The following is an 11,564-nucleotide window of genomic DNA, read 5'->3' on the forward strand; positions in this document are numbered from 1 at the left end:
TTGTCCATGATGCCTTTGTGTTTAGCCGCCATTCTTCAAAGCTGGATTGGTGATTATTATTTTTCACGTTCCTGATCTGGTACCCAGCAGTGCTTCAGTCGCATTTGTATGCCCCTAGATGTTTACCTCAATTTTCTTATACCCTTTATTTAGTTTATTATGGTGACATCCTTGGCTCCAGATCATCTACTCATATGAAAACGTCCCATTACCCTTCGTAGCTGACAAAACCTTGTAAGTATGCATTATGTTTCGTCGCTACTAGAAGGGTTGAGCGCGCTTTGATGCATTGTTGGTGTTGTTGGGTTTTCATAACTTTTATATTCCTGTTGTTTCAAAATATAAAGTGTATCGAATTTTTGAAAAGTCAAACCTCTTCAAATTTGACCAAATTTATAGAGAAATATATTAGTACCCATAATATCAAACCGGTGTCAGATTCATCATGAAATTAATTTCCATATTTTATTTATTTAGTATTATGGATGTCGATATTTTGGCTATCGATTGATTTGAAAAATCATTGACCAACTCAAAATCATGAACAAAATCAAAAATTGATAACTCAATCGAATAGGGAATTCCAAAAACAAGGAGCATAATGGATTAAAAGAATTGAACGAGGGAGCTCCTTAGAAAAAAAACATTGACCCGGTCAAAATCAGACGACCCAATTCCAAATTAAAGACCTCAATTAATTGTGAGGCCTTAAAGATTACAGAGCATACTGTATTTACTATATAAGCCTTCCTAAGCTATTAAATCCCTCATCAAATTAGGTACGAGTGAAATGTTAAAAAAAATGGTTTAGAGCTCACGTACACCCACTCTTGATTTCCTTAACTGGGGATGTACACAGTGTTATGGGGAATTGTTATGGATCCATCACTTCTTCAAGAGGCTAATTGCTTTTATATATACCATATGTATTTACATTTTTAGCTGTTAAAAGTGTGATGTGTAATACCAACTGTCTATCCCAGATTATTGGCTTACAAACCATAAAAAGAGAGGCCTTGCTGTTCAAATAAGGGAGTACCTAGAACTCATCTAGATGAGACGTAATTTGGTCTCATTCACCTTGAAAACAAGAACGAATACAACCCACGTCAGCACACACGCATCTTATAACATCACATTCAATGGCTATAAAAGATGAATGAGACCAAATTAAATCTCATCTAGATGAGTTCTAGCAAAACTGTTCAAATAATGCGCTGTTTATCTGGCGCATGTGGCGTAACAGGTCATCTAGTTATTCTAACAATAGGGCCGTGTCTCCACTTGTCAACAAATAAGCGCAGAAGATCTTTCTCCACACTCGCCGGCTCTCCGCCGGCGCAAACCCGGTGGAATAGAAAATACATGACGGCCTGCAATATAGAGAAAGCGAGATGGTACAACTGGTTCTAATCATCCCCGACGACTAAACTAATCACACGGTTTAACCAGATCAGAGCAAAGACAACACGCCAACAGCAGAACCAAGTCCAAGTCTCGGCAATCCAGTAGGAATCTCCGGAGCCCCATATATCGCCACACACACGGCCACGAACCACCTGGCCGCCCCCATTGCAAGCTCGAAGTAGCAACACACACCACCTCACCCGCCATTGGAGCACGCGCGCGCGCACACACACATAACACAACACCAGTGCAAGGTACGATCAGCTCAGCTGGTTGCAGGAGCCAGCACGTACGCACGCCATGGTGGCGTCCTCTGCGGCACCGGCGTCGTCCTCCGCAGCACCGGCGTGCCGGGGCATGGCGCCCGCCGGCATTCCCACGATCGACATGTCCGCGCCGGCGGGGCGAGCGGAGCTGTCTGGCCAGATGGTGGAGGCGTTCGCCGAGCGCGGCTTCTTCAAGGCGGTCAACCACGGCGTGCCGCCGCGGGTGTCCGCCCGGCTGGACGCGGCCAGCGCGGCGTTCTTTGCGCGGCCGGCGCATGAAAAGCAGGAGGCTGGACCACCGGATCCCCTGGGCTACGGCAGCCGGAGCATCGGCTCCCACGGCGACGTCGGCGAGCTGGAGTACCTGATCCTCCACACGGACCCCGAGGTGGTGGCGCGCAAGGCCAGGGCCATCGATAGGGACGACCCTTCACGATTCAGGTATGGCCCGTATGGGCATGCATGCAGTGTCCCTTTCGCACATGAACATGAATAAACTTGTACCTATATTCATTGTTTCTTTGTTCTCGTAGCGGCATATTGTTTGGTTGCTACAGCTTAAATACCAAGAAAAAACAATAGCAATATAGCATGCTATGACAAATAGAGCAGCCTTTAAAATCCGCTATGACGAAGCTATATCATGTTATAGCAAAGGATTGTACAGTATATTTTATTTAGCGAGCGCTACAGCGTGCTGTTAGCGGCCTTACATCACAATATTTTTGTAGTGCTTAGTGCTCCTGGTACTCTTGTTGTGTCATCATGCTGTTGACTATGATGATACTGCACCTCGAGTATATATGTTTTTCACCAAATCCGAATCTCTGCATGACTGAGCGAAATACCACCTCCGTTTCAGAAACGACTTACTGTGTGTAGTCAAACTTTAGAACTTTTTTTGTTCGTGAGAGAAACTTTTAGAACTTTAATCATTTAGATTTGTAAGATGAGAGTAATATCATTAGACATGTCGTTATTTTTTTTCCACATTTTGCAGTAGCATATGCATACGAAATTTTTTTAGTCAAAACACATGACGCCATGTCAAATCTAAAACATCAGCTACGTACGAATAAATTAGTTTGCTAAATGGTGTACATTTATGTTAACCATACGATAATACCAATAAGACTTCTCATGGTGGGTGGTTTCATAGATTAGTATCATGTGGATGATAAAAATGTATGATGCTACATAGTATCATATGTTGGGTGTTTTGTATGACCTACAATAGCAGCTTATTTCATGATATGATACAACATCCTCTCTTTTTCCTCAATTAATAGTATGACATGTGAGCACTATGCCTAGTTGACATTGCATAAGGCTGTACATCATAAACAGTTGTCATACCCATACCCCACTGTGGGAGGTCTAAGTCATGTATATATAATATAGATAGTACTTAATGCGTCATTTTCATCATGTTTATCTCATGAATCTCAGGAGAGTTCAATATTTTATGATTCAATAGCTAGTAACCTACATGGCGCCAAGCTGATTGGGGGAAGGGCACCATTTTTCCGTGTTCGTTACGTTCTGGAACATTTTATCGTTATTTGTTGTTTTACTTAGTGTTCTAATTAGTGCAAACTATCTATGCATGGAAAATTCAAAGGACACAATTGTTTCTGTTGCGATAATTTGTACTTAGAAGCATAAGTGTAGCCACCAAAATGGCCGAAACATATCTTTTTGTGAGGAAATAAGGTATGTTGTTGTATTTTAGCTCATAATTAACTTCAATGCATTTAGTTGTTTCATATCACCAAATACTATATACTCACTCACTGCCAAAGTATAGTTCTATGTTTTAATTCAAATTCACAAATAAGGGGAGTCAAGAATGGTAGGTTTCTTTCATGCATTGGCTCATGCAGCCGCTGGTCATAAATGTTGCTGCATGCTTTGGTTTGTTGATTTTCTAAAATGCGGAGAAATGAAAAGAAAAAACTTAGATGCACTACAATTTTATAAGGAGTGAGTATAACTAGACAATTCATGTCACGAGGTTGGTTTTAGTGCATGTTTGAGTCAAGTTGGAGAACATGTAGCGTTTCAAATCCAAGTTGGAAAAACTCCTCTTTAAATAATACTCCCTCCGTCCTATAATATAGCCCTCCTTTGGTTTAGAGGAATCTTGTAGAAATTTCATAGGATAAGATTTCTATAGGAAAAATTTCTTTAGAGCCCTTTGGTTTGTAGGAATGGAATCCTATTCCTATGAAGGAATTCTTCCTATCCTTCACATTTCATAGGAAAATAAACATTAGCCTAGACTAATTGGAAAAAATCCTATGATGTGAATCAAAGGACATCTCCTTTCCTATTCCTACTCATACGATTTGAGATACATGCCATTTCATTTCCTATGACTTTCCTATTCCTACGATTTTCCTATCCACTACTAGGGAAAAGCCTAGCAGCAACGCGGGTTTTGGGCCTATTAGTAGCGCGGGGGCCGGCACTACTAATAAGGTGCTACAGCTAACGTATAGCAGTAGCGCGGGTGCCACCCGCGCTACTACTACATCCTTTAGTAGTAGCGTGGGTAAAAACCCGCGCTACTACTACCGGCGCGGGTTTTTTTTTTGAATTTTTTCAAAAAAATATTTCGATTTTTCCCTAATTTTCAAAATTTTGAATTATTTTAACCTCAAATCTCTAATCACCCCTCATCGCTGCTCAATTTAATCTCTAATCACCCCTCATCATTCCAAATCATCTAACTTCCCGAACGGTCACCTATCCTCTCACTACTCCAGCCTGAGCAAGCTTAACTTCCGGGTTCTATTCTCCCTCGTTTCCAAGTCTGCACTTGTTGTTTTCCTGACAATAATAAGATGTCAATCCTATTAACCTCAGGAATTTAGTTTGAGCATGAAGTCACACATTTCACTATTTGAGTTTGAAACTATTGTTCTAAAAAATTAGTAACACTAATATTTCTTGAATAATTAGTTTGAGCACAGTTTGACCACAGTTTGGCCATAGTTTGACCAGATTTGACCAAAATCCAAAAAAACTAAAATAATTATTTAGTAACACTAATATTCTAGAATAATTAGTTTGACCACAGTTTGACCACACAGTTTGAATTTTTTTCGATTTTTTCCACTCTAGATCTTAAAAGCCCCGTAACTTTTTTTCTGTTTGGTTTTTGAGGATTTTGAAAATGTTTAACGGGGTTCCCCCAGTTAAATTTGGATGTAACTTTTCGAGTAGATGATTTTTCATATAAAAAACTTTTTCATCCGAGTTAGTATGCAAAAGTTATGCCCATTTTTACAAATTCTCGAGAGATTTTGCAAATAAAGTCGAAATTCATATTTGCAAATTTTCCCAACAACTAGACCACATATCACATGGGAAACTTATTTTCTTTTATTTTTTTGACATTTTCATCATTTTCTTTTATTTATTTATTTTAAAACTGAAAAGGCGATCCACAGGGGGGGTAGAGTTTGAAAATGGGACCTTTAGTAGTAGCGCGGTTTTTTACCCCCTCGCTACTACTATGGCACCACTTAGTAGTAGCGAGGGCTAAAAACCAACGCTACTGCTATCAAACTTAGTAGTAGCGAGATTTTAAAAACCCGCGCTACTACTATGGCATGTTCCGGGGGGCACGGTAGAGACCGCTTAGTAGTAGCGAGGGTTAAAAACCCGCGCTACTGCTATCAACTTAGTAGTAGCGAGGTTTAAAAACCTGCGCTACTGGTAAGTAGCAGTAGCGAGGGTTTTTAACCCTCGCTACTAGTAACTTTCTGTGTATAGGCTTTTCCCTAGTAGTGATCCTATGAACCAAAGAAGGCCTTAGAGCGTTTTTTACACTACACAAGGAGTCTCAGTTTGAGAGTTGTGCTCTTGAGTGCATGCATATCCAATTTCCGCGCAATATGCAAATATATCTTATACTCCCTTCGTCCTATAATATAAGAGAGATTTTTACTATCAAATCAAGACTCCTTGTGTGTACACAAGTGCGTGCAACTCACTATTCATGTCGACGTATGATCTCCATGGCTGCAACAAGTTGTATTGAATATATATTCTAAGGTTATAACACAACATATCAATTATTATGCAATGCATGCAACCAATAATTGGAGCTTCACAATATGCATGGACTTTAGGCTAGTCATAGTGGGGAGTAACTTAGACTAGTGTGATGCATATGACACTAGTCTATGTTACTATCTTCATAGTGTGAAGTAACATAAAAGTAGTATCATAGATGCTTGTATTTATTAGATTATAGACTAATTTTGTTTTGGGTTGCATTATGTTACAGTAACATATTATGTTACTCTAAACACATTTCTCATCATTAACTACATGCCACATAAACAAACTTATCTTGGATTGCGCTATCTTACTAGCTAATTAAGTTACTCCCACTATGACCAGCCCCGTTTTCCTACATACGATGGATTGTTAGTAAAATAATTAAATGATGATGTGGTAGTACATACTTAAATCAGTAGAGATAATACTACTATCAATATTAACATTGTGCTCTGTCTGGGGTCTGAGACGTGGATCCCCGTTTGAAGCCACGACACCATACTCGTTTAAAAGACAAGCGGTGTGAGTGTGACAAATTTTAGGCCCAATTCTTTTAACGGTTTCTCCAATAAGCCGCCTTCTCCCGAGCTGAGAAGAGGTAGGAGCTATAGCACTCGTGCGCATTGTGAGCAGGTCGAACCCCAATAGCTCTTTGTTCAGTTGCCTTGTTCACTCACCCTCATTGGCTGGTTCGGTCGCCTTGACTCGCTCGCTTGGTCCTCATCGCCAGCGAAAAACCAACCTCTACTAGTCCATGAAAAAACTAACTTCTGATATTTTATAGTCAAAGAATAATGTATACATTCTAAAAAATGTTCACATATTTCAAAAAGTTCATGGATTTGAAAATATATTCCCGCATTTTGAAAATTTGAATTTTTTTTAGAAAATGTTACCAATTTGAAAATAGTTCATCTATTTCATGAATTCGAAAAAAAGTCACTGGTCTTAAAAATGTACCTGAATTAAAATTCCAAATTTGAAAAGAAGCATGAACTTTTCAAAAATTATTTTTTGAAAATGTCATGTATTTACAAAAAAGGTATAAGAAACAAAAGGAATAGAATACAAAAGGATAAGGTAGAGAAAAACCAGGGAAACCTTAACATCTCAAATAAGAAGTGGCCATCCCCACTAATTCATTTGGGCTTTGGCCCAAATGAATGGGGGAGGCTTATGAGAAGAAGTATACAAATGGCCCTCAAATCCACTCTTTGGGATACACACCCCCTGAACTCAAAACCTGGACAAATAACACCCTCAAATCATCAAAACCGGGTTAATAACCCCCTCGAGTGGTTTGTGTGTAATTTTAAGTGGTTTTTGTCCCTTCCTCAAAAAAATGTGGTTTTTGTCCCTGTTTAGACGCTGAGTATTTGGTCGAATTGCCATCAGTACTACTAGAACAGATTGTAGTCTTGAATCTGAATAAACAAACATGCGGCGGATACCTGCAGCTGATTCTCGTGATGGCGCTTCCACCGGGCAGCTGATTCCTGTAGAAAGGGAAGCCAGCCATCCATATGAGCATCCCCAGCAGCACGCACAGTGCGCGCAGGGTGAAGCCGATGTCCCATCCTCTTCGGTTCTCCACCCACACGACGAGCACTAGGTCAATGAAGCCGCCCGATGACACGGCGAAGGTGTACCAGTTGAAGAGGCTCGTCTCCTGCCGCTGCTCCACGGGGTCGGCCGTCTCGAACTGGTCGCCCCCCAGCGCCGGCAAGCACGCGTGCGCCGTGCTGTCGCCGATGAGGATCAGGTAGAGGCCCAGGAGGAGCAGACTCAGGTTGGAGCCACGGACCGTCTCACAGGTTTTCTGGCCAGTGGGACTGCAGGGCGGCAGGTGCGGCAAAACTGCAGCGGCTCGTACTCTATTGGGCCCTGTCGGTAAGGAACAGGCGACTGCGATGACGCCTACGTGGCCTAGGACACCCGACTCGTGGAGGAGCTACCTGACGACGCCATTGCTTCCGCTGGCCGGCGGCGAGAGGCAAGGCGAGGCGCCGGCGACTGGGAGAGATAAAGCGAGGCGAGGGTTCGTCGGCGATTGGGGAATTTTCGCGAAAGAGAAAGGAGAAAGAGAGAGAAGTAAGGGATATCTGACTTATGGGACCCACAGTAGCCTACTCGGAGGTTTTTGCCCAGTCAGCGTCTAATGAGGGAAAAAAACCACTTAAAATTAGATAGAAACCACTTAAGGGGGTTATTAACCCGGTTTTGATGATTTAAGGGTGTTATTTGTCCAGGTTTTGAGTTCAGGGGATATGTATCCCCAAGAGTGGATCTGAGGGTGATTGGTATACTTCTTTCTTATGGGAATAATTGAGAAGCCCAAATAAATTAGGTTTGGGAGAGATGGCTTATGGGAGAAGTTTCGGAAGGGACGAGATGACATGCCACGCTGTAATGCCAAATATCTACTTGAACCCTTGCAGCTCTATCGTCTCAATGCATGGAAACATGCAAAACAGTGAAGCATGTTAGTTCGTCGCCTGTGACAGAAAAACAATCTCACTAACATTTTATACACAGTGAGGCGGTGAACGTGTACGTGCAGGCAGTGAGGCACTTGGCCTGCCAGATCCTTGACCTGCTCGGCGAAGGCCTGGGCCTCCGCGACCCTGCGTCCTTGAGCCGGCTGGTCACGACCACGGACAGCGACTCCCTCGTCCGGATCAACAACTACCCACCCTCAGCCGCCAGCGATGGCGGCGTGAAAGCCGCCAGCTCGGTCGGGTTTGGCGAGCACTCCGACCCACAGATCCTCAGCGTCCTCCGTGCCAACGACGTCGATGGCCTGCAGGTGCTCCTGCCGGACGGCCGCGGCGAGGACGCCTGGGTGCAGGTTCCGGCTGACCCTGCCGCCTTCTTCATCAACGTTGGTGACCTTCTTCAGGTGATCGGCAGTGCTAGTACTATCTGAACCAAACAATTTTTCCCATTATACTCTGGCAATAAAATTCAGACATGTTGAGTTGGGCATGAATTGTTCTCTCTGTGTTTTGCAGGCTTTGACAAATGGGAAGCTGGTGAGCATCCGGCATAGGGTGATGGCCAGCACCAGCAAGCCAAGGCTGTCAGCTATCTACTTCGCCGCGCCGGCGTTGCACGAGTGTATCTCGGCGCTCCCAGAGACTGTGACCGCCGCCGCGCCGCGCCGGTATCGACCATTCACCTGGGCGGAATACAAAAAGACAATGTACACGCTCCGTCTGAGCCACAACCGCCTCGACCTCTTTAAAGTCATCTTGGTCGGTGATGTCGGTGAAGGAGCTGGTGAAGACAGGTCTCGGATATAGACATCAACATGATGTTGCATATATATTGAGTTGTATACAAAATTTTGGTTCTTTGGCAACTATGAACTGCGGATTTCTTGGTGTTATTATCCTAGAATAATGTGTGATTATTACTTATCATGTAACATAACTCAGCGTCGTGCAGATGTAATTGTGTAGTAGTTCTATGAGAATATTCTTTACTTCTTTTATCTCCCTGATATGTTATCTTGTTATTTCGTAAGGTTAAATTCTTGATTGGCAATGAGATGTCAACAAGATTTTGGAAGGATATGTGGTTAAGAGAGACACCCCTAGCCGTACAATACTTCACCTTTTATAACATTGTGCAATGTAAGGAGGATTACGTGGGCACAATTTTCCAAACGATTCCCTTGAATATTCAGTTCAGACGTGCGTTAGTTGGTGAGCGATGGACTGCCTGGATGCATTTGGTTCGGAGATTGACAGATGTTTAACTCTTCGACCAGCCGGATTCGACGCAATGGAAATTAGCTAAAAATGGGGGTTTTTATGGTGAAATATTTCTATATGAATTTGATTAGGCCCAATCTCAAGATCGTTGCATATTTGGATGATTAAGGTTCCCTTGCGTATTAAATTTTTTATGTGGTTTGTCCACAAGCAAGTAATACTCACCAATGACAACTTAATCAAGAGGCGATGGGTAGATAGTTCACGTTGTTGTTTTTTTGATCATGATGAAACAATACAACATTTATTCGTTGAATGCCCACTCACCAAACTACTTTGGAGAATGATTCATATAGCCTTCAACATTAATCGTCCAGTTGACATTGAGTCATTCTTTGGAACGTGGTTAGTTGGGGTTGAACATACTACTGCGGCTCATATTCGGATTGAAATATGTGCGCTTCTGTGGGCTATATGGAACTATAGGAATTATTTGATTTTAACATACAATACACTTTAACTTTTTTGCAGGTCATCTTCAGAGCTATCGCATGGATCCGTACGTGGTGCTTACTCACTACTATGGACTTCAGGGAGCCTTTGGTTACTGGGTGCAACCAGTGGGAGATGATAGTGTTGGGGAACGTAGTAATTTCAAAATTTTCCTACGCACACGCAAGATCATGGTGATGATATAGCAACGAGGGGAGAGTGTTGTCTACGTACCCTCGTAGACCGAAGGGAAGCGTTGACGTAACGTAGAGGAAGTAGTCGTACGTCCTCCGGTTCAACCGATCCAAGTACCGTTACTCCGGCACCTCCGAGTTCTTGACACGCGTACAGCTCGATGACGCACCCTCGATCTCCAATCCAGCAGAGGCGCCGAGGGGGAGTTCCGTCAGCACGACGGCGTGGTGACGATCTTGATGTTCTCCTGTCGCAGGGCTTCGCCTAAGCACTGCTACAATATGACCGAGGTGTAATATCGTGGAGGGGGGCACCGCACACGGCTAAGGAACGATCAATGATCAAGTTGTGTGTCCTAGGGTGCCCCCCTACCCCCGTATATAAAGGAGGGAGGGAGGAGGTGGCCGGCCCTAGGGGGGGCGCGCCATGAGGAGGGGGAAACCTACTCCAAGTAGGTTTCCCTCTCTTTTCCTTATCTTATTTGGAGGGGGAAGGAAAGAGTACTAGTATTAGGAAGTAGTACTAGTAGTAGTAATAGGAAGAGGGGGAAGGAGAAAGGAAAGGGGGGGCCGGCCCCCCTCCCCAATTCGGATTGGGCTTGGGGGGGCGCGCCCCCCTCCCTTGCTCCTTCTCTCTTCCTCCTACATGGGCCCAATAAGGCCCATATACCTCCCGGGGGGTTCCGGTAACCTCCCGGGGCTCCAAACTTCTCCGGAACCTTTCCGGTGTCCAAATATATCCGTCCAATATATCAATCATTATGTCTCGACCATTTCGAGACTCCTCGTCATGTCCGTAATCATATCCGGGACTCTGAACAACCTTCGGTACATCAAAATACATAAACTCATAATATAACTGTCATCGAAACCTTAAGCGTGCGGACCCTACGGTTCGAGAACGATGTAGACATGACTGAGACACATCTCTGGTCAATAACCAATAGCGGGACCTGGATGCCCATATTGGTTCCTACATATTCTACGAAGATCTTTATCGGTCAAACCGCATAACAACATATGTTGTTCCCTTTGTCATTGGTATGTTACTTGTCCGAGATTCGATCGTCGGTATCCAATACCTAGTTCAATCTCGTTACCGACAAGTCTCTTTACTCGTTCTGTAATACTTCATCTCATAACTAACTCATTAGTTACATGCTTGCAAGGCTTAGGTGATGAGCATTACCGAGAGGGCCCAGAGATACCTCTCCGACAATCGGAGTGACAAAACCTAATCTTAAATTATGCTAACTCAACATGTACCTTTGGAGACACCTGTAGTACTCCTTTATAATCACCCAGTTACGTTGTGACGTTTGGTAGTACCCAAAGTGTTCCTCCGGTAAACGGGAGTTACACAATTCTCATAGTTACAGGAACATGTATAAGTCATGAAGAAAGCAATAGCAACATAC

General features: G+C 43.3%; 1 protein-coding gene across 1 annotated transcript; it reads left to right on the plus strand.

The window, feature by feature from the left end:
* The first annotated feature begins 1,707 nt into the window (after positions 1 to 1,707).
* LOC123158271 (gibberellin 2-beta-dioxygenase 2) lies at positions 1,708 to 9,046 on the plus strand. The gene is made up of 3 exons (XM_044576329.1): positions 1,708 to 2,114; positions 8,280 to 8,643; positions 8,756 to 9,046. Exons 1-3 carry the CDS (start codon positions 1,708 to 1,710, stop codon positions 9,044 to 9,046), a joined length of 1,062 nt encoding a protein of 353 aa, XP_044432264.1.
* Positions 9,047 to 11,564: the final 2,518 nt, after the last annotated feature.

Source organism: Triticum aestivum, chromosome 7B (assembly GCF_018294505.1).
Source record: "Triticum aestivum cultivar Chinese Spring chromosome 7B, IWGSC CS RefSeq v2.1, whole genome shotgun sequence".
Classification (NCBI taxonomy): domain Eukaryota; kingdom Viridiplantae; phylum Streptophyta; class Magnoliopsida; order Poales; family Poaceae; genus Triticum; species Triticum aestivum.